The 21,849-nt window shown below is 59.0% G+C and overlaps 1 protein-coding gene across 2 annotated transcripts in view; it reads left to right on the top strand.

Moving 5' to 3' along the window:
- Positions 1 to 20,172, top strand: part of KIT (KIT proto-oncogene, receptor tyrosine kinase) — a 68,963-nt gene extending 48,791 nt beyond the window's left edge. The window contains exons 8-21 of one of the 2 annotated variants that reach the window (XM_062199297.1): positions 5,363 to 5,477; positions 6,456 to 6,637; positions 7,826 to 7,932; positions 8,025 to 8,151; positions 8,346 to 8,450; positions 8,527 to 8,637; positions 10,326 to 10,476; positions 12,000 to 12,091; positions 13,282 to 13,409; positions 14,323 to 14,445; positions 16,930 to 17,041; positions 17,135 to 17,234; positions 17,366 to 17,471; positions 18,271 to 20,172. In XM_062199297.1, the coding sequence (XP_062055281.1) occupies positions 5,363 to 5,477; positions 6,456 to 6,637; positions 7,826 to 7,932; positions 8,025 to 8,151; positions 8,346 to 8,450; positions 8,527 to 8,637; positions 10,326 to 10,476; positions 12,000 to 12,091; positions 13,282 to 13,409; positions 14,323 to 14,445; positions 16,930 to 17,041; positions 17,135 to 17,234; positions 17,366 to 17,471; positions 18,271 to 18,396 (1,685 nt within the window). In that variant the 3' untranslated portion in view covers positions 18,397 to 20,172. Of the gene's footprint in view, positions 1 to 5,362; positions 5,478 to 6,455; positions 6,650 to 7,825; positions 7,933 to 8,024; positions 8,152 to 8,345; positions 8,451 to 8,526; positions 8,638 to 10,325; positions 10,477 to 11,999; positions 12,092 to 13,281; positions 13,410 to 14,322; positions 14,446 to 16,929; positions 17,042 to 17,134; positions 17,235 to 17,365; positions 17,472 to 18,270 lie in introns of both variants that reach the window. The other variant, XM_062199296.1, reaches the window with a different exon arrangement.
- Positions 20,173 to 21,849: the final 1,677 nt, after the last annotated feature.

Raw genomic sequence — 21,849 nt, 5'->3', positions numbered from 1 at the left:
GGGAATTGTGAGTGTTGTGTTTGCTGTGACACTCTCTTGTCTCTGTTTATAAAGAGTATCCCTGTGGATGCAAAACTGTTCGAGACGTCTGAATCGGCAGAGGCGGGGCGGGGGCGGGGGCGGGGGAGACGATGTGGCACCTGCGTTTCCAGGAGAGCTGGGTGCCCGTCTCCTGGGAGGACTGAACAGAGGTGGTACTGAGGGACCGAGCGTGTCCCTGTCACCTGCACACATCACGCCCAGCCTAGACGCACCAGAACCTATCTGCACCGGGTGGCCAGCCCCTCACAGCCCGTGTGTGTGTGTGTGTGTGTGTGTGTGGTTGGAGGAGTGGGAGAAACAGGTTTGGGCCTGTGACCGCGTGCACTGCGGGGTCGCCCGGATTGAGGCCGAGCCTGGGGAGCCGTGTGTGTGTGTGTGTGTGTGTGTTCATACCAGGTAGCCCCTTTGTGCACAGGCACCCGGGGGGCCACCTGTAATCTAAACGGATCCAGTGTTGGGAGCGGGACTTTTCCACTTCTGAGTCATGTGACAGCGAGCCAGCCACGTTCGCGGAGTCGGGAAGTGGTGGCTCATCCCCGGCCTGCCCCGTGCTGCACCACTGGCCCTGCCCCCACCCGCCGGGCTGGGCTGTGCCGAAGCCAGCATCCGAGCAGGCATCGCTTTTGCAACTTCACCTTGGATGGAGAGATCCGTTTCTCTTATTATTGCTTCTCCCGTTTATTATTGTTTGAAGCAGAGAGGCACGGGCACAGACCTGCCGCCTGCCGATTCACCCCACAGATGCCCCCATCCGGGCTGAAGCTCAGAGCCAGGACCTGCATCCGGGTCTCCTGGGTGGGTGGCACCTGCTGCCTCCCGGGGTGTGCATCAGCCGGAAGCTGGGTTCAGGGGCGGAGCCGGGACTTGAACCCGTGCAGTTGGATATGGGAGGCTGACGTCTTAACCGCTGGCAGACTTTAGGGAGGGCTCGGCCAACCACAGCCCATGGAGCAGATTCAGACTGCTGCCCGGTTTTAAATGACTCACAAACTGGGACTTAAAAAAAAATAGTTGATAAAGAATCGGGGAGATTTCAGGACACAGGAGGATAGAAAACTCACATGTCAGCATCCATCAGCCCCGTGTCACGGGAACAGCACAGTGCCCACTGTTTATATGCAAAATATGCGTGCAGGGGATTTTTAAAAACTGTGATAGCCCCTTTAATAAGTGGAAGCCAACTTGAGTTATTTTCATACTGCTGTTTCAGCCGATTTTAATTCCTTTATTAAACAGCATTATGGCAGGAATGTCGCCTTCACCCAGATAATAACCAGGGCAGGGACACATCGCTGGAGCGCCAGCCTAGAGTCGTGTGCAAAGCCAAGTTCAGCCTCCGGCCGCTCTCTGCTCAGTGCTATTTGCAGACTCCGGTCTGTGTTCTTTGTCCTGCTGATGAGAGCAAGTGTGGGCGCGGGGAGAGAGGGGTTGGTGGGGCGGTTCCGGGAGAGGAGAGACTTCTCAGAGACCCCCCTCCCCGGCCGATTCCTCGCGTGTCGCCCCCCAGCCCTCGGCTGCCAGCTCTCGTCATCCTTGTTCTTGCCGTCTGCGTGGCGCGGATGGTGGTGCAAGGGAGTGTTTTCCAGGATTACGATCCGGGCGATAAGGCAGGGGCCGTTCAGGCTTTTTCACTGCATGCACAACACGTTCTCCGAAGGTGACTGCCTACACGCCGGCCATCGGCGTGGCTGGAGACTTGAACCCGCTGTCCTTAGGAAGTCGGAAACCCTTTCCTTTCTCCGCACGGGGAAGGCAGGACCTGCACATCGCACAGGCTTATCTACAGCTCCAGCTTGGGAGGAATTAGGGAACGCTCCTCGCAGGGCAGCCGCAAACCCGCACTCGGGCCTCACCAGCAGAGTCACACAGAGTTGACCTGTCTTTAAATCGTACCTTTAATGCCGCACGCGGTGCACGGAGCCCTTATAAGCTGAGGATGAGCCAGGTTTCCACGTTTAGGAATCCGATTCCCACCTAGCTCATTCTCTATGCAGGAAATGTTTTCACAGTGCCACGCATGGGCTGCAGCCCACGTTGCTGGTGTCACTGCCACTGGGGGGGCGGGGGTGGTCTCCCGGCACCGGGCAGGGAGCAGGGGACAGGGCTGGTGAGAGAGGAGGGACTTGCCTGCTGCGGCTTCACTCCCCAGGTGCTTCTCCTGCCTCGTTCTAGCCCTGGCCTTGCGAGTGGTTTCTCGAAGGTGGCTTTTTTTAAATTTTTTTTTTATTTTTAGGAAGCGCGTTGTTGGGTCAGCTCCTCGGCTTGCTACAGCTCTGCAGATGGGTCTGGGGGCTGTAGCCTCATCCCTGGGCGATGCTGCCACACATGGACGTGCTTAGGGCGCTCCAAGCCCAACCGGACCAAAGCTGCTCAACCCGCCTTGGGTTCTGACCCACCTGGGACCGCAGTTAGCCAGCACTCAGAGTAAGCAGGCCAGGCGGCCGGCATCGCGGCCAGGCTCGGCGGCAGGGCAAGTGCCACCAGGTGTCCCGCTGGAAGGCTTGGCTCTCACAGCACTCGCAACCGGAGCAAGACGTAGCTGATTATATAATTTTGAGCCGTTCCAAATTTTTAATTAAAAAAGGTTTTAGAGGCTCATTTTTGGCTACATGTTCCTTATAACATAAAATTAGAAAAATATAGGACTCTGTATGCGCCTGCCGCCCAGACACAGCGTCTGAAGGTAGCCGCTCCCTTTGTTCTTCTTGGGTTAGTGTCGCGTTCGGCTGAAGATCTGTTGTGACATTGTGGAGTGTGGGTGTGCATCTGTGGGGAGGTCTGATTCCCGTCCCGTTATCCCTACTCCCTCTGCGTAGAATTCCCACTCATTGGCAGTCTCAGTGTTAAAAGAGAAATTCGCCCGGCCAGGCCTCCCGAGGGTGGTTCTTCTTCTTCTTCATTTTTTTTTTTTCCCCAAGGTTTTATTTATTTGAAAGGCAGAGTTACAAAGAGGCAGAGAGAGAGAGAGAGAGAGAGAGAGAGAGAGAGAGAGAGAGAGGTCTTCCATCTACAGGTTCACTCTCCAATTAGCTGCAACAGCTGAAGCTGTGCGAATCTGAAGCCAGGAACCAGGAGCTTCTTCCAGGTCTCCTATGCAGGTGCAGGGGTCCAAGGACTTGGGTCATCTTCTACTGCTTTCCCAGGCCACAGCAGAGAGCTGGATTGGAAGTGGAGCAGCTGGGCCTCGAAACGGTGCCCATATGGGATGCTGGCACTGCAGGCGGCAGCTTTACCCACTACGCCGGCCCCATCCACAAGGGTTAATATTCTGTTGCGAAGTGGTGGCAGGAGTGTCCCCTCCCCCGGAAAGCCCCCTTCAGGCTGCTCTCCCGACCCCGTCTTGTGGCTTGCATGTGACTGGGTGTCTGCAGTGGGTCCCACAGTCAGAGGGAGGGCTGGCGAGACAATGCACCTGCTCTGGAGAAGGGACAGTCCGATGGAGGAGGCAGCCTGGGATCTGGCAGCACAGGGTCAGGCGCTCTGTGCTACAGGAACCGGGAGAGGAGACCCCTGACCAGCCTCGGGGAGTTGGGAGTGGCTCAGCAAGGGAGGTGACTCTTCAACGAGCCAGGGAGACGCAGAGTATGGCACCAGCAGTCTCCCAAGGGTCCACCGTCTCCCCGGGCTGTGTCCTACTTCTCAGTGCGTCCACACGGCTGCCCGTGGTAATTAAGTGAAGCATGCCAGATGGATGCTTTCGCGAGAGGATGGCTCGTCGTCTTGCTCTGTTTGTGAAGCTGGCATTGGAGCAGGCTCAAGGCTGCTCCCACCTTGACATGGCTTTGGAGACTGGCCGGTGTGTGTGTGTGTGTGAGAGAGCCTAGCGCCTGCCCATCAGCAGGGCCAGGCTGAGTGGCAGGTGGGGGCCGTGAGCGTGGACACTGATCCCGGCCAGTGGCTCTCCAGAGATGTCACTTGTCCATGTTCCCTTGCTGAAGGCGGCGAAGCCTCCCAGGCCTCTGATCACTCCGTGTCTCCTCCCTACCGCGTCCACTCGCGGGGGCTCGAGGACGGCAGGTCGACACCCTGACACGTCACCTCGCTGTCTTCGGGAAACGCCAATCAGGGGTGAGCGTTTGGCCCACGGCCGCGGCCCCCTCGTCGGCCGTCGGACTACCCCGAGTCCAGAACTGGTTCCAGCTGCCTGTTGATTCACATCCTGGGGGGCACGCGTGAACGGCCCCCCTGCCGCCCACGGGGGAGGTCTGGATGGGGCGCTCTGCCTCTGGGCGAATAGTGATCTCGGACAAACACAGTTAGCCTGAGCTACCGCAGACTTGGTGCACAGGGAGGGGTCGGCGACCATAACGGATTCAGCGGGTTGGTTTCCGGCTGCGCCTCGGTCTTGGCGTGCTCTGTGCTGTTCACGCGGCCGCCCCAGCGTCTGCTGTGAGCCGGGCACTGTTGTCCCCGAGGAAGCAGGCTTCGGGAGAGAGGTTCAGCCGTGTGACCGAGGGCAGAGGGCGGGCAGGCGTGGGGGCCGGCACACGTGTCCCTTGTGCCCAATCCATGGGCGCCCCAGGGGTGCAGGCTGAGACCCCCTACCCCTCCATCCGGACACTTCAGGGCGAGTTGGGCTTCCTCAAAGGGCTGGGACCTTGGAGCAGCCGCGCCCAGGTTCATCCTCCGCCACTTGAGTAACGGCAGGAATTTGAAGTTGCTGACGGTCGTTGATGATTGCAGCGGCACAGACGTCGGGTGAGAGCACCCCCGCTGGTGCCCTGTTCGTTCTCGGTGTCCGTAGCCGGGTTCAGACGTGCGGATGAATAGAATTCGGGGGCTGATTGCCCGCCCGTGCTCTGCATTTGAAATACAGATTGGCGCGTTCAGTGTTTCTCCTGTCAATATCGGCGCCACTCCCAAGAAGAGAGAGCAGCGCTGTTCTGTTCCTGTTACAACAACTCCCTCATCTCTTCCAGTTCCCGCAATGACTTAAACCCCGTGACAGGTGCACCCGCTTGACACCCCACTGGCGGGAATCCTTGGAGCAGACAGATGTCTATCCTTGGGACGGTTAGGGATCCCCAGGTCTTGCTTAGAGACAGCCTTTCCGCTCCCCTTCCCGGAAGTGACCGCTAGCCCAGGGTCCCCCTGCCTCCACGTCAGCCACCACCGGGCTCACAGGTCCCAGGGCTCCTTCCCTGCGGGCCGGGCAGCTGCGGGTGGGATATGTGTCTTGGCTGGACCCTGGCATCCGCTTGTCCATGCCGTGCCCTCCGCCTTGAGCCTGTGGCCCCTGGGGCGCCCTTGCAGCCCGGGAGGTTCCTCGGCTCCGAGCGAGGTTTCCAGCAGTCTGACCTGGCCGTTTCTCTCCCTGCAGCGAAACCGAAGATCCTGACTTCCAAAAGACTGGTGAACGGGGTGCTCCAGTGTGAAGCAGCAGGGTTCCCGGAGCCCACCATAGACTGGTATTTCTGTCTGGGAACCGAGCAGAGGTGAGAGGCTGACTCTTGGACAGCCATTCAGTTCAAATCCAAACGCGTTTCAGATGTTTTTTTTTTTTAAAGCTTTGTTTTGATTTTTTTTTTTCCTCTCCATGTGCCTTTTCAGAGAGGGGATAATGGCTGTATTTTTCTCGGTCGACATTAATTTTGTTTGCTAAAAAATGATTACTGAACGACTTGTCTGTTTGGGTGGTTATCTTTTTGGATTTATCATGCAATTTCTAGCCTGCAGGTAGATAAAGCGATTTTCCAGGACAGGGTAATTAGATTTCCATTCTGCACACAGGAGGTAATGTGTGTGGGAAATGTGGCTGTCATTACCATGAACAAATTACCTCCCAAGTTAATTGCCAAGTTGCCAAAAAGTCTGGATGGCATCCGCAAGCTTTGCAACGGGGTCTCCCTGAGAAGGGCACAGCTGGAACCGGGTGCCTCGCGGGTGCTTCTCGGGGCCCCGGTCACCACGGCCAGCCGGGGGACACGGCCGTGACCGATATAAAGAGGGTCCCAGGTCCCTGGGGAAGCAAGCCCCCTGCCTCGAGTCTCTTAGCACAGATGGGTGGAGGCCCATGTCGCAGCCACTCTGGCTGTGCGGGTGGTCGGGCGGACGGAGCAGCCAGCACACGAGGGGCTGGAGGCGTTGAGAGTCGGGTGGTCGGCTCTGCCCCGTCTTGGGTGCCAGCACCCTGTGCCCCTTCTCCACCGTTCACACCCCTTCCTTGCTGTGCTGGCCCACGAGGGTCTCTCCCATGGCAGCCGGTTCAGTAATCCCCCCACACCTGACGGGGGCGTTAGCAGCTGCCCCGGGTGAGTCTCGGGGCGTCCACGGGACTGGGCAGACATGGACAGAGCGGGAGTGGGAGTGGGAGTCGGATTGTGGCCCGTGCCAAACTCCGAAGCCTGCCTCCCCTTTCCCGCCCGCTCCGTACTCGCTGACCGCAGGCCGCGGGGCTCTGCTCCGGCCCGCAGGTGCTCGGCGCCCGTGTGGCCAGTGGCTGTGCAGGTCCAGAACGCGTCGGAGCAGCCCTTCGGGAAGCCGGTGGTCCAGAGCGCCATCGACTCGAGCGCCTTCAAGCACAACGGCACGGTGGAGTGCAGGGCGTCCAACGAGGCGGGCCAGAGCTCCGCCTACTTCAACTTTGCCCTTAAAGGTAACAGCAAAGGTATACTCCTCTTTAATCCAATTTCAGGGGATTGCTCACGCTCTGTTCAGTCCGTTCCCACTGGCCATGTGATTGATAACACCCATCCCACCGCATCGTCATCGAGCTGTCGTTTTCCCTCGGTCGATTTTACCATGCCGTTATATACGCACTCACATATGTGCGTGTGTGTGTGTGTGTGTGTGTCTTTATGTAACTGTATATTTGCAGCTGACTCCGTTAAGATGGGCAGAGAAAAAAAGGGGAATGCAATCACTTTTATCTTTACTTACTTTTTTTTAAAAGATTTTATTTATTTACTCAAGAGGTAGAGGTAGAGAGGCAGAGAGAGAGAGGGAGAGAGGTCTTCCATCTGCTGGTTCACTCCCCAAATGGTCCCAATGGCTAGAGCTGGACCAATCCAAAGCCAGGAGCCAGGAGCTTCTTCTGGATCTCCCACGCAGGTGCAGGGGCCCAAGCACTAGGGCCATCTTCTACTGCTTTCCCAGGCCACAGCAGAGAGTTGGATTGGAAGAGGAGCAGCTGGGACTCGAACCAGCGCTGCAGGTGGAGGCTTAACCTTCTACACCACATGCAGTCACTTTCTGCCTAGGCAGAATGGGCTCCGCTGAAACCTTGGATTCAATTTAAAACCTCAGTGATTTAACAGCAGTCACTTTGACGCTCTGCCAGACGCTGTCTCTGGACGTCAGAGTGTCGGCGGTGTCTTGGGAGGTTGTGTTAGGAAGCTCCCCAGCCATGAGCCCCTCCAGCAGGTCTTGAGTGTGGGCACCCAGCTGTGGGGCAGAGAGGCTGGGCGCCCCGGCTGGTAGGGCCCTGGTGTTTGTTCTTGCCAGTTGGCAAAGTCTCGTGCCAGGGAGCTGTGTTCTCCCAGGGTTGGAGAAACGCGGGGAAGGGGCTTGTGTGGTCCCGAGCCATCATGTCCATGCCGGGAGGTGGGGGCACAAGATGCATCCAGGCGTTGCTGTTGGTTGCTAAGCAGCAGGGATGTGCTCTTGGGCTGCAGAGAGCTCTCCCCCGCCCACAGCCATCTAGTGTGGAGGCACCGGAAAGATGGGTGTGAGTAGCAAGGGAGGGGCGTCGCCGAGGCCAGGGTCCATGTCTAGGACAGTGGCGTGTCCAGGGCGCCGTCCGGGGCCAGGGTGTGACCCCCCCCCCATTTCTCTCGCACCCCAGAGCAGATCCAGGCGCACACCCTGTTCACACCTCTGCTGGTGGGGTTCGTGGTGACGGCCGGCGTCATGTGCATCATAGTCATGGTCCTCACCTACAAGTACTTGCAGGTGAGCGCCCGCCTGTCTGTGCCTGGGGCGGGGCGGGGCGGCGGCACGGCGGCGGCAGACCAGCCGCTCACCTGCGGCCCCTGTCCCTGCAGAAGCCCATGTACGAGGTGCAGTGGAAGGTGGTGGAGGAGATCAACGGCAACAGCTACGTGTACATCGACCCGACGCAGCTTCCCTACGACCACAAGTGGGAGTTCCCCAGGAACCGGCTGAGCTTTGGTCAGTGGGCGCCGGGGGGCTTTCCGCGCCACCCGTCCGCGTGCACCTGACGGCCACTTTAGGGAACTCAGGTGGCTGCTGTGGCTGCTGCCCACCCGATGGGGGTGGCACAGCGGCGTTGCGCCCGTGTGCAGCCCTGCCCGCCCCCGCCCCCACCACTGACCCTGTCCCCATCCGTCCCGTTCCTGTCGCAGGGAAGACCCTGGGTGCCGGCGCCTTCGGGAAGGTGGTGGAGGCCACAGCCTACGGGCTGATCAAGTCGGACGCGGCCATGACCGTCGCCGTGAAGATGCTGAAACGTAAGCCCCCGCGTGTGCTGGGCTCCGGGGGCCGCCAGCCGTGGGCCTGGCCGCAAGCAGGCGTTTTTCGTTCCAGCGAGCGCCCATCTGACGGAGCGGGAAGCCCTCATGTCTGAGCTCAAGGTGCTGAGCTACCTGGGGAACCACATGAACATCGTGAACCTCCTGGGAGCCTGCACCGTCGGAGGTACAGCCACACCCGCCCGCCTGCCCACCCACCCACCTGCCTCGCCCTGCGGCAGGAGGATCCGGCCTTCCAGGAGGATCGGACCAGGCCCATTTAGAAGCTGCTCGTGGCGTGTTCCTGCTCCACGCAGGCCGAGGCTGCCCTGGGGCGCACAGCCCAGGACCCAGGGTGGTGGTCACCCCGCTCCAAGAAGGGTGTGGGAAGGACAGCCGGAAGATGAGGTCATTTCGATGCTAAAGAAATTTCTTTTTTAAGATTGATTTATGTGAAAGTCAAAGAGAGAGAGATGTTCCGTCTGCTGGTTCACTCCCCAGATGGCCACCACGGCCTGGGCTGGGCCAGGCCGGAGCCAGGAGCTTCATCCTGGTCTCCCACGTGGGTTCAGGGGCCCAAGCACTTGAGCCATCTTCTGCTGCTTTCCCAGAGAGCTGGAGTGGGAGAGGAGCAGCCGGGACTCGAGCCGGTGCCCGTTTGCGATGCCAGTGTCACAGGCAGTGACTTTACCTGCTACCCCACAGTACTGGCCCCACCAAAAATTTCGAACTTCATTCAAGGGGTCTTTGAAAAGTCTGGAAAATGTACCACGATGGGAAGGGAAGCGTGAACTCTAAATGTTCCATACCAAAAGAAACCTTTTTCTGCAAACATTTTGAAGTGCCCTCGTACGTCCCATCAGTTGTATTAATGATTTAAAGTGGCAGAAAAAGGAGGTGAGAGAGCTCCTGCCTTCTGGGTTACTCCCCAGGTGCCTATGGAAGCCAGGGCTGCTCTAGATGAAACCAGGAGCCAGGCGCTTCAGCCGGGTCTGCCACATGGGTGCAGGGGCCCAGGCACCATCCGCTTCCTTGCCAGGCCAGGCCAGGCCATAGCAGGGAGCTGGGTGGGAAATGGGACAGCCGGGACTCCAGTCGGGGATGCCAGCGCCACGCGGCCCCGGCACGAACATCTGGACTGTGTCCGGGCGACCCGAGGGAAGGCTCTGGGAGTCCTGCAGCCTTGCCTGTTGCTGGGCCGTGTTTGGTCATCGGGCTAGTACTTCTGTCTACACCCGCATTTTGAACGGGCCCGCGCTCCCTGCTCTCCCAGTTCTCCGATGCCGGGTCGCTTCTGCAGAGTCGGCAGCCCCGTGGAGGGTCCCATCCGGGCGGTCTACAGCAGGCCCCGGGGTCTGTTGGGAGGAGCTGCCCCCGCAGGTGTGGAGAGGCCCGCGGTGACGTCCACCCAGGCCCCACAGGTGTCAGGAGTCCTGGGTGAGCTGCATCCACCCACGCTAGTTAGCTGCCTGCCACGTGAGGACCACAGCTGGAGGCGTTCTGGGCACCCAGCGCTCTGCCAGCGGCGGTGTTCAGAGTGTGGCTCACTCCAGGGTGGCCATTCCCACTCTGCCCCGCCGGCTGCCCCAGCGAGGGCAGGAGCCCTCCCTGTACACGTACATCCGGGGACCCGCGTGGGAGGCCTGAGAGCCACAGGACCTTGGGCCCCGAGCACTGAGCTCGCTTGGGCGGGGTGCGGGGGTGGGGGAAGAGGGCCTTGCCTGTTGGGCTTTGCTCCCCGAGCTGCTGTGATCGTGTGGGGACCACGTGGGCCCCCACTGCCGCCCCCGCCCGGAGCTGGCCATGGGTGCCGGCAGAGGCGGGGTCCCCCGGGGCGCAGCCCACTCTTCCTCAGCCCCTGTCCTGTGCTTGCAGGGCCCACCCTGGTCATCACAGAGTACTGCTGCTACGGGGACCTCCTGAACTTCCTGCGGAGAAAGCGGGATTCGTTCATCTGCTCCAAGCAGGAGGACCACGGGGAAGCCGCCCTCTACAAGAACCTCCTGCAGTCCAAGGAGCCGTCCTGGTAAGGCCGCCTTGCAGCGTCGCAGCCGGACGGGTGCTTAGCGTTCGCAATCCAGGCTGATTCTTGAGAAAACGCACTGAGGTACCCGGAGGTGCGAAATCGAAATTATTAGATTATTTAACCGTGATGACCGGTTTAGAAAGTTCAGTGGTGTTTGAAAGGTGCAAAGCACGATCACCTTAAGAGTTCGGCTCTTTTTTTTTTTTTTTTTAAATACATCTTTCCTTTTTTCCTGAACTTTGCTCTGTGAGCCTGTGTGGGTTCTAGGCCTGGTTCTCCTAGCTTGGCTCGGTTCCTGGGTGCACTTGCCCTGACGCCCCCGAGCCTACAGGGGGCGCTGCTCCCAGGGGACGTGTTAAAGCCTGGGCCTGCAGCAGAGCAGCATGGGGCACCGAGCCCCTCTCTCCATGTCCACTTCCCGCCATCTCCCCCCTCTCTCCACGTCCACTTCCCGGCATCGCCCTCAAGCCGGCCCCGTGCACCTCGGCCCCCGCCTGGAGCTCGCCACGCTGTAAAAAGGCGGAGCTGCCCCAGCCCATTGGAAAACTGCACCTGCCTCTCGCACCTTGGATAGCATGAGTTTGAGTGACGTGTGAAGGGCTCTGGGTTTCCTTAAGGAGAAACGGCTGGGTTGACAGCGAACGCGATGGCACCCGCAGACACTGCTGACAGGCCACTCCCTCCTGAAGCCGTTTTCCGTGGCTTTGGCTCGAGTCCAGAGCCCCAGTGGCTCGTTGGTTTTTCTGTTTTTTTGTTTTGGTATTGGTTTGTTTGATCCTTGCGGACTCGGGTGGTTTAACGAGGCAGCGAAACACTGCCCAGGCCCCCTGGTACCGGTTTCCCCTGAGTCTGTGCCCTGGCTTGGCAGAACCGAGCCCCTGTGCCTTCCTTTGGAAACCCCCTCCCGGCATCGCCATGGGCACCCGAGCCAAGGCCCGTGGGAGGCGGATTGGAAAGGGTGGCTTCCTTTGGCGCAGGAGCGTTTTCACGTCCACGCACGGGCGGGGTCCTGACGAAGTCCACGCGTGGGCCTGGAACCCATCACTCCATCTCCCGCCTGTCCTCCCGCTCCCCGGGATGGTGGCCTCCATGCTTGGCCTGCGTGGCGCGCTCCGTGCTGCGCCATCCCATCTGGGGCTGGAAGCGTGGCGCTCCGAGGGAGCCTGTTGTCATGGTGCCCCTATGCTAATGAGAAGCGGGAAGTACTAGGAACCTTGAAGAATCTCCAGCCAAATGGTGCCGATTCGAGAGGGCCAGATGGTTCAGGAAACCGTCCAGATTACTGGCGGTCGTCTGAACCGCGCTGGGTTTCTCCCACAGACGCCTTGTGTTCGCGCCCTCTGCCTCCCCCCGGAACAGGTCTTGGAAGCTCTTGTGCTTTGTGTGTGTCTCGCCATGGGGGACACGTGTTTGTGCCCTGTTTCCCGTGGACACCCGCGGCGTTAGATGGGACACGGAAGGGAGGTTTTCCACATTCTGTGATAAAATCAGTCCCCGGGCCTGACGTGTGTCCCCTTTCCCAGCAGTGACAGCACCAACGAGTACATGGACATGAAACCCGGCGTCTCCTACGTCGTCCCCACCAAGGCAGACAGAAGACGATCAGCCAGAGTCGGTGGGTTCCTGGGAGAGGGCGTTCAGCCCAGTGGTTAGCGCCGCCACCCCCCACGTCAGTGCCTGGCTCTGAGTCCTGGCTCTGACTGCTGCAGACCTGGGGAGACGGCGGCGGTGGTTCAGGCAGCTGGGCTCCTGCTGCCACGTAGGAGACGTGGATCGAGCAGCTGGCTGCTGGCTATGGGACCAGCCCAGTCCCAGCCGCTGTGGGGGCTTGGAGTGGTGAAACAGCAAATGGGCACCGCCCCGTCCCTCTCCGATAACGCAGTGCAATTGTAAAACGTCAAAGCCATTTCTTTCTCCAAGGATGTCATCCCCTGTAGACCTCACTGGTGGTGGGTGACGTCACTCCCAGCATCCTTTATGCCAGGGCAGGTGTTCGAGGCCAGAGTGCGTGTGTGTGTACTTGATCAGCTTATTGTAAAGTGTGTGTGTAAGTAAACAAGCGGGCAGAGTGCGTAGTTGTAGGTGTGAGATTTTGGAAGGAAGCCACCATCGGTCTCCCACAAGGCTTGTGTAGCCCAAGCCTGGCTTGTTGAACGTCCCCTTGTGGGCCAAGGTGGCGTCGCCACCTGCACATGCACTTCAGTGTGTTCCTGACCGGGCTTCGGGGCGGACCGGGGCTGGGGGGCCCCTTTCTCTGCCAGGGTACTTGGATATTTATGACATCATCCGTGGGCCATACAACATTACCAGCCTAAAAGTTAGCCTGCCCTGCATTTACTGAATTTTTTTAAAAACTTATTTATTTGAAAGTCAAAGATAGAGACCGGCCATCCGCTGCTTTACTCCCCACATGGCTGCAATGGCCAGGGCTGGACAGGCTGAAACAAGGAGCCAGGAACTTCTTCCAGGTCTCCCACATGGGTGCAGGGGCCCAGGGACCTGGGCCATCTTCTACTGCTTTGCTGGGCACGTTAGCAGGGAGCAGGATGGGAAGTGGAGCAGCCAGGACTCGAACCGGCAGCCATATGGGATGCGGGCACCACAGGCAGCAGCTTTGCCCACTGGGCCACAACACTGGCCCTCGGGTCACTGAGCTTTGAGCCCCACCTGTGGTTGCCTTGGGGGCGGGGCCAGACCAGACGCCTTCACAGGCCCTGTGGGGCCTCACCCGCGGACTGGTGGCTGCCGTCGTGTGTTTTCCTAACTCGGGTTTTATTGCTAAGGAGAGCCCTCTCTCACCAACAGGCTCCTACATAGAGCGAGACGTGACGCCCGCCGTCCTGGAGGACGACGAGCTGGCCCTGGACCTGGAAGACTTGTTGAGCTTTTCCTACCAGGTGGCCAAGGGCATGGCTTTCCTCGCCTCCAAGAACGTAAGCGGCGCTGAGTCTCGCGAGCCCTCGTTAGCGTGCGGTGTCACGGGAGGCCTGGGAGCCAAACGCAGAGGGAGCTCGGACCCTTTTGTTCCAACTGATCTGTGAAGCTCTAAAGTGCAAACTGCCGAAGCGAGCTTCCCGAGAACATTCTCTTAGGCGCAGCGAGTTCGGGGAGGATTCCTGGCTTTGGGGGGATGCAGGAGGGGCCCCCAGGAAGTAGACCCACGATCATTTTATCAGCAGTAGGCAGGGGATGCCGCCCCCTCGTGTGGCCAGGCCTCACGCGTTCCCTGCGTGGCTCGCAGAGTGGTGGGAGAGAAGGGGTCAGAGGTTGATGACTGTGGGACAGGACAGGGATGGGGGTGGGGGAGGGGGGAGAGAGAGGGGAGAGGAATCCAAACAAGGAGCAGGCACCGTGGCAGGATGCAGGGAGCTCCCCCAGAGAGCAACTAACCAGAGTGGGAGGTTCCCAGCATCTCTGGTGACATTTGCAAACAATTACCAAACCAAAAGAGGATCCCGGATGGCTGAAATAAAGACCTTCGGGGGCCCTGGGAGGTGTCAGGCTGAGGCCGCAAAGTCGTTTTAAGATCTCTTTGGAACAGACATTGAAGGAGGTGTGTACAAACCAGCTTGCGGCTTTAGACTGACGATGGGGCCCCGATTCCCGCTGGGTTTTCCTGGGGATGAACGTCTTGGTCTTGCCATCCCGAGAAGGGGAAAGCATTTGCCAGAACGGGTTGGAAGCGATGCTAGTCCCGAGAACATGAGACCCCCGGGGTGCCATTTTGCTTGGGGTTCTTGGCAAATGCTCTCTCCGCGCAGAACAAACGCGTTGGGTTTTTATGGTGGCAGGCGGGCCACCATAAAACCGCCGTCAGCAGTTTGCTTTTCTCCCCGCCCTGGGCAGTGTATTCACAGAGACCTGGCCGCCAGGAACATCCTCCTTACCCACGGGCGCATCACCAAGATCTGCGACTTTGGCCTCGCCCGAGACATCAAGAGCGACTCCAACTATGTGGTTAAAGGAAACGTGAGTACGCGGTCGTGACAAGAACCGATTTGCTGGGATTCTCTCTCCGCAAATCCTGCCCCAGACAGCCTGCGTTTGAGCGCTCGGATGAGATGCGCTCCAGGCCAACCTGCATCCCATGCTGTGGCTGACGCCTGGTCAGAGTTCCGAATTCTGATTGTGTAGTCACGGGGCATGGCCGGAAACAGAGAGAGCTTTGCTTTTCACGGTCGCACGAGAATAGCAATGACCCTGGTCTTGGCCAGGTGTAACAAATGTAGACTTGAAGGTCACAGCAGGAGAATTTTTTTTTTTTTTTTTTTTTTTTGGAGATTGACCTGTGTGGAAAGGATCGCGGTCTACAGTCCTGTAGAGAGTTAGCCCCGTAGAGTGTTGGCTGTTACCGCACCTGGGTTGGTAGAGTGGTGAATTTTTCTGAGTGCTTCATTTCATTGTATTCTCCCAACAAAATCGTGACCCAGGTGCCGCGTCGGTCCATTTTTCCAAGCTGGGGAAATCCGAGAATTCTAAGGCAGCTGCTGGACAAGGAGGCTGCAGCCAGAGCCCCTGGTGCCAGGGCTGTGCCCACCGGCCTGGCAGCCCCCCGGCACGGGCCCGTTCTCCTCCAGGCCTGTCGCCCAGGCCGCTTTGATGGTCTGCGATTCTTCCTGGAGGGGGGGTCTCGTGTTGATGCGGTATTTCCCCCGTTCATTACCGCTGCTTCTCCGTTGTAGCTTGCACTGGCTATGGGTCTGCAAAAATGTCGCTGGGTCTCTCCTGACCCAGGTTTTGAACCCAGAGCAGCTCCCTAGAGGCGAGGGAATTCAGTTCACACCTAAACGCACAGGAAGTCGGGTAATGCGAGTCGTGTGGGGGTCTTGGAAGGCCCGAGCTCTTGGTCACGTCTATGCCGTGACCCCGTGCAGGGTCTGGGGGCACGCGCAGACCCCTCGTCAGAACACGGTGCGGTGGGCACGGAGCAGGCGCGTAGGGTACCCGAGAGAAGCAGCCGTGCCGAAGTGCAGGTATCAGAATCATAAAGCGCAGTTGTGCTCAGTCGACACAGGTGCTTCGACAGTAGCTGTGGTTCTAGAAGCTTCTGTAGGAGTAGACCCTTAGCGAGTGGTTAAGACGCGCATGTCCTGGGTTCAGTTCCCAGCCCCGGATCCAGGCTCCAGCTTCCTGCTACAGGAACCTTGGGAGACAAGCTGTCGTGGGCAAGTGAGCGGGCTCCGGCCCACCAGGGGAGGCCTGGCGTGTGTTCTGGGCCCAGCTGTGGGGGCGTTTGGGGGGTGAACCAGCACATGGGATCTCTCTTCTTCAAATACAAAACACTGTGAACTTAGAAGGAAGCAGGCAGAGTAATTTCAAGGTGGCGAGGGCTGTAAGATTTAGAGACGGCTGGGAGCCCCCGGAGAGGAGTAAGGGGATGTTTGTGGTTGTTCACGGGTGGCACAGGCACACGTTCTGCTGGTACTCCCGTGGGGCCATTCAAGTGACTGCCAAACCCACCCAGAAGTGAGTGGTAGCCAGCGTGCTTTCTTTTCCCACCCAAGCTCCAAGGCCTCTGGATCCAAGATGGCCACCGGTCTCGGGTTAGAGCCGCTGGAATTAGCCCCAGGCACGCTGATGTGGGTTGCAGGTGTCCCAAGCGGCACCGTGACCTGTGTGCTGAGTGCCCACTTCTTCCCCTCTTGTAGCCACAAAAATAACTTTGAAATGAGAACATGCTGCCTTTCCAGTTCTCAGTCCTAAATGGAGTCCAGGACGGATTGGCTTAGCCTTTTCTGGACCTGACGTGGCCGGGAGAGGGAGGAGCGAGGTTGGACGGGTGGCAGCCTCGCCCCGTCGGCGAGCAGTTCCGGGCAGGCGAGTTTTCAGATCCTAACGCATCGGGTCTCGCCCCGTCTCCTTTATCCCACCAAACTCCAAGCATTGATTTTGTTTGACGGGGGCTCGATTTTCAGTACCTGGGTGACTTCCGGCGTGGGTGAGCCTGCGTGTGACAAATCCCAGGATGAGGTGGACAGGCAGGGAGTCAGAGGGACGCAGGTCCTCTTCCTTGTGCCCTCCTACCGATGGCCCCTATCCTTGGGGTCTGAGGTGACCGCCGGCTGCTCACCAGCCCTCACGGCCGTGTTCTGAGGTTTTCCCAAAGCTGCCACACAGCTTCCAGGGTGGCCCCAGCTGTGGGCAGAGGTGGCCACCTTTCTCTACTGCAGGAGGAGAGGGGCGCAGGGCTTGGGGACATCGCTCAGGGCCAGGGGCAGCCAGGAGCAGAACCCACACCTGTGTGCTTCTGACCCTGTGGCCTTAACAGCCGTGCTGCGTGGACTCGGTGTCCTCGTCCCCAGTGGAGAGGACAGACACGTGGCTGCCTGTTCCGGTGCAGGTGGTGGCTATATAGGTCGGAGGTCCCGGAAGTTCGTCAGCCGGGGTGGCCTCAAGTGGGTGATTTTGAGCTCGGTAGTCAACCCGGCTGGGCCGGCTGTGTTTGCGCCACAGGCCCGGCTCCCCGTGAAGTGGATGGCCCCGGAGAGCATCTTCAACTGCGTGTACACGTTTGAGAGCGACGTCTGGTCCTACGGCATCTTCCTGTGGGAGCTGTTCTCCTTAGGTAACCACACCCCGGGTCAGGGGTGGGAGGGTTGGGGAGGACCCCGCCCCGCTCTGACGAGCGTGGACCCCCCGCCCGCCGTGTGTGCCGCAGGCAGCAGCCCCTACCCCGGGATGCCAGTGGACTCCAAGTTCTACAAGATGATCAAGGAGGGCTTCCGGATGCTGAGCCCTGAGCACGCACCTGCTGAAATGTAAGCGGGCCCTTTGCCATCTCTCCGCGAGGAGAGCAAGCCGGCGGGGGCGGGGAGGGCTTGTAGCCGGCGTGCGGCTGTGGCCAGGTGGGAGCGGCGGGGAGTGGTGGTGAAGGCCCCTCCCCCGGCAGGTATGACATCATGAAGACTTGCTGGGACGCTGACCCGCTGAAAAGGCCGACGTTCAAGCAGATCGTACAGCTCATCGAGACACAGATCTCCAAGAGCACCCACCACGTGAGTCCCCCACCCCCCCAGCAGGCGGCCCGGGGCTTCATGGGCGAGGACAGCACCGGAAACCTATCCTCACTGCTCACCCCCTGCTCTGAGTCTCCGTGGGTGCGTGGTGAGCAGGGGCAGGTGTGCCTGAGCCGTGGAGGTTCAAGCTCCCGTCGGGGTTCACTGTGTTTCCTCCCCTGCCCCGAGGGCTGGTCACGGGGTCCCTGGGTTCATCCTCGGTGGGGGAAGAGGGAGAGACAGAGGTCTTCCGTTTGCTGGTTCACTCCCTAAATGGCTGCAGTGGCTGGGGCTGGGCCAGGCCAAAGCCAGAAGCTTCTTTTGGGTCTCCCACGTGGGTGCAGGGCCCAAGCACTTGGGCCATCTTCTTCTGGTTTCCCAGGCACATTAGCAGGGAGGTGGATCGGAAGTGGAGCAGCTGGGACTCGAACCAGCGCCCATATGGGATGCTGATGCCACAGGTGGAGGCTTAACCCGCTATGCCACAGCGCCGGCCCCGGCTCAGGGCTTTGGAGCCGCTTTGATTCTCGACAATGCCTGGAAGGGCCGTGGGCCAGCGCCGGCCGTGGGGATTTCTCCGTGGGTTAGATGGTGCTTGGTCCCGCTGTGTCCACCAGGACAGCAAGCTGGCCGTGTGCCTGTTTGGCCACCACATCTTGGGTGCAGTGAGGACCCTGGCAGAGTGCGGGGTCAGACAAAGCTGGCGTTTTGTAAAGCGGCTGGCTGTGTGCTGGCCCGAGGCTGTGGGTGTACCCGTGGTCGCAGGGACCCCTCACTGACCTGGGCTTTTTCCCCCCAGGTTTACTCCAACGTGTCCAACAGCAGCCCCAACCCCGCGCACCCCGCCGTGGACCACTCGGTGCGCGTCAATTCCGTGGGCAGCAGCGCCTCCTCCACGCAGCCCCTGCTCGTGCATGAAGACTGAGCAGGGCCCCCGGCCCGGGCCTCCCCTGCAGGGAGGGGCCTCGGGCTCCGGCTTCCTCCGGGGTGGGGGCCCCCGTAATCCCTTCTCAGTGAGCACACTTCCGTGGCTGCTGGGGCCGCCCCCCTCGGCCACCACCCCCTTGCAAAGGTTCGAACTGTACATATTCCCGATAGCAGAGTAGCTCCTACAGGACACAGAAAAAGTGTGACCGGGCACCCGGCGGGCAGGACAAGCCCAGGGCCCTGAGTCCTTTCCGAGACTTGCCGGGTTCTGTCCTCCTAGCGCGGTGGGGAGTTGGATTTGATAAGCAGTAGTTGTCACATTCCAGTCGCCGGCAGAGTCCGCCATGACGCGGGGGCGCCATGAGAAGAGACGCCAAGCACAAGCCCCTTGGTGGCCGTGCAGCACCGTGAGCAGGAAGGCTGGGGGCAGGAGTGTTGGGCTTTGGGAATCTGGTGTTTGACGCTGCAGACGCTGCCCGGGCTCTGGCTCAGCTGACCTAGCTTGTCCCCGCACGTTGGCGGAGAGGGAGGTGGCCTTGTGTGTGTCCGTGCCCCGGGGGCCCGCGGGTCTGGCTTCTGTCACGTCCTCCCCGTGCAGGGCACATTCAGGGCCTCCTAGGTGTCAAGCAAACAGTTCCCAGTCTTTGTTCCATGGGGAGAAAGGTGCACCTGCCAGGCGCAGTCGGTAGTCTTCGCGGCCAGCAAACGAACTTGCTCCCTGGTTCTGTGGGGCGACGCCCAGCTGCCCAATTGATGGATTTGATGTCATTTGCCAAAGAGGGTGATGGTGCGGGAAGACGGTGCTGCCTTCGCGTGGGCTCTCGCGTGGCAGGAAGCACAAGTGGGGTTCAGTTCCACGGCAGGTGTGTCCTGAGCGTCAGGCCAGTATCTGTGGCTGTGTGTGTGTGTGTATGTGTGTATGAGTGGGTTTAGCCGAATATTGGGGGTGGTGTCCTCACCCCGAGTCCCAGGGGCCTCGGTCCTCCAGCACCAGGGACGGGGCCCAGTGCTCAGCGTCCATGTTGCTGCCACGACTCCCCCAAAGCTTCCGGCGGCAGGCAGGCCACGGGGTGTCCCCAGCATCTGTCCCCATGCTTACCATGCACACGTATTTCAATGTTGCCCTGTAGGCTACAGCCTGGATGTTGTTCTTGTAGTTTACTGTCTGTCCTTTCTTTTCTTCTCATTGCCCAGCGTAAGAGGCGGGCGGCCAGGTTTAGGTTTGGGTTTAGGCTTAGGCTTAGGCATGCTGTCTTCAGGGTTTCTTCTGCGCTCTTGCGTTCCTTGGGCCACAGCCCGAGCGCTGTGGCCGTGGCGGTGACCATTTGCACTGGAGTTCCATGCTCTCGCACCTGTCCAAAGCCAGCCGGTTCTGGGGTTGCGTTGTCACATAGGAGATCGCCGCCGTTGGCCAAATTTGTCTGAAAACCATTGCTTTGCGTTCCTGTCGACTTGGATTATGGGAAGGAAATCAGTGAGTGGCTCGTGGTAGATGTCTAGGTACTTCAGGGGCACTTCACTGAGAGTTTTGTCTTGGATATTCTTGAAAGTTTATATTTTTATAATTTTTTTTTACATCAGATGTTTCTTTGAAGTGGCTTTAATGTTTGAAATTATTTTATGGCTTTTTCTGTAAATATTGAAATGTAGCAATAATGTCTTTTGAATATTCCCAAGCCCACGAGTCCTTGAAAATATTTTTTATATATACAGTAACTTTATGTGTAAATATGTAAGCGGTGCGACCCGAGCGGTTATTGGTGTTTTGTCTTTTTTTTTTCCCTGATGTGTTGTCCAATTGTTCACAGTTCTGAAGAATTCTAATAAAAATGTAAATATATAAAATAAAATGGAGTTTCTGGATTGTTTCAACCATAGTGAAATGGAAGCTTAAGGTGTGTTTGCCCTGATGCGGGAACATTTTGTACCCAGTTTGCATAAAACACAGGCAGGGCTCTCAGATCCTTGGGGCTGTATTCATGAAAGCATCCAGCAAACACGGCACGTTTTATTTGTACAACTTGAGGCCTCCGATCGCACAGTCAGCGAGAACACGTGGAGGAGTTTGCACCTACCTGCGGTGTGTAGTTCCCGCAGGTGCGATGGCCGTCGTTGGCCAATCAGCCGCCTCCTGGGGTTCAGTCTGGTGCACCTGCCTCGCTCGCAGAGCGTCTGAAAGTTGAGCGCTGAGGTGCTTCCCAGAGTGCCCATCAGGACTCCCGGGAGGGTGGTTTGTATTCCCATGGGATCCTCCTCACTCTGCCAGGACAGAGCGAGTCCAGCACTTCCCGGAGGGAGGCAGCTGCCCCACGCCTGGGGCCTCCTGCGAGGCTGCCAGAGCCGGGTAGAGGCCAAGCCTCCTTCCTGCGGGAAACAGCCACCCTGAAGCACGTGATCCGATGGACAGTGACCTGGGCACCTGCCCACGGTCAGACTCGGCTTCCTGTGACACCGTCGGTCTCTGCTGTGTGTGTGTGTAGATAGCTGGTTCCCCGGGCGGGGTGTGTGGGTGTGTGTAGCTGTTTTCCTGGCTGGCCCAGCGTGTGTGTGTGTGCATGTGCGTGTGTGCATGGTCTCTAGCTGTGTGTGTGTGGGGGGGGGCTGTTTCCTGGCTGGCCTGGCTCTGCGCGGCACAGTCGCAGTGGGTGCCTGTTGGTGCTGCTTCACACCAGGGCCCATCTCTGCCACTGAGTGCCGTGTGCTCTGTGCGATGGGCGCCTGAGGTCTCCATGCCGTCAGTGGTGGTGCGGGCCTGGACGGGAGGACACGCAGCTGCCAGGGCCGCCGGGGCTCGATGCCCGTCAGAATCGGTGACTCCTATAGCTGTCGAGCCCTTGAAAGGGGGAGAGGGAGGGTCCCCTGTCCCCGCGGGACATGCATAGGATTGTAGGGATCTGAAACGGCCATGCTACCCAGATCTCTGTGCTGTTAGTAAAATCCTGAAACCCCAGGCAGGAGTTCAGGGCTCTAAATTCTGGCTGCAGCCTGCCATCTGTCTGGTCTGGTCTGCCATCCTTGTGGGCCCCACATCCGCAGGCTCCTTCCTGTGCCCTTTCCCGCTGAGCCTCTGTCTTCCTAGATTCCAGATCAGAGTCATCGTCGGAAGGTATCCATCCATTCTTCCTCACTCTGTAGGTCCCCTGGCTCTTCTCTCCTGCACTATATTCATGCTTACAATCAATCCACACAAAGTACCCATGTGTGCTCTGGTCACTGGTTCACGGGTATCGTTTATTTAAATTATCCACACACGTGGAGGCTAAATTGCCCAAGAGGTTGCAAGAGTTGGTTGAGACTTGCTCCAGTTTGCCAAGCAGGTGGAATCAGAGTTTGAATCTAGGTCTGTGCACCTCAGTGATGGTAAATGCCTGGTCTCCCACCGCTGTGCCCATGCAGACATCATGCATCTATCCCAGCACTCTTTCCCACTGAGCCAAGATGTCTCAGAAGT

Source organism: Lepus europaeus, chromosome 8, assembly GCF_033115175.1.
Source record: "Lepus europaeus isolate LE1 chromosome 8, mLepTim1.pri, whole genome shotgun sequence".
Lineage (NCBI taxonomy): Eukaryota > Metazoa > Chordata > Mammalia > Lagomorpha > Leporidae > Lepus > Lepus europaeus.
Note: the sequence above shows the minus strand (reverse complement) of the source record. Positions and strands in the feature narration are given on the sequence as shown.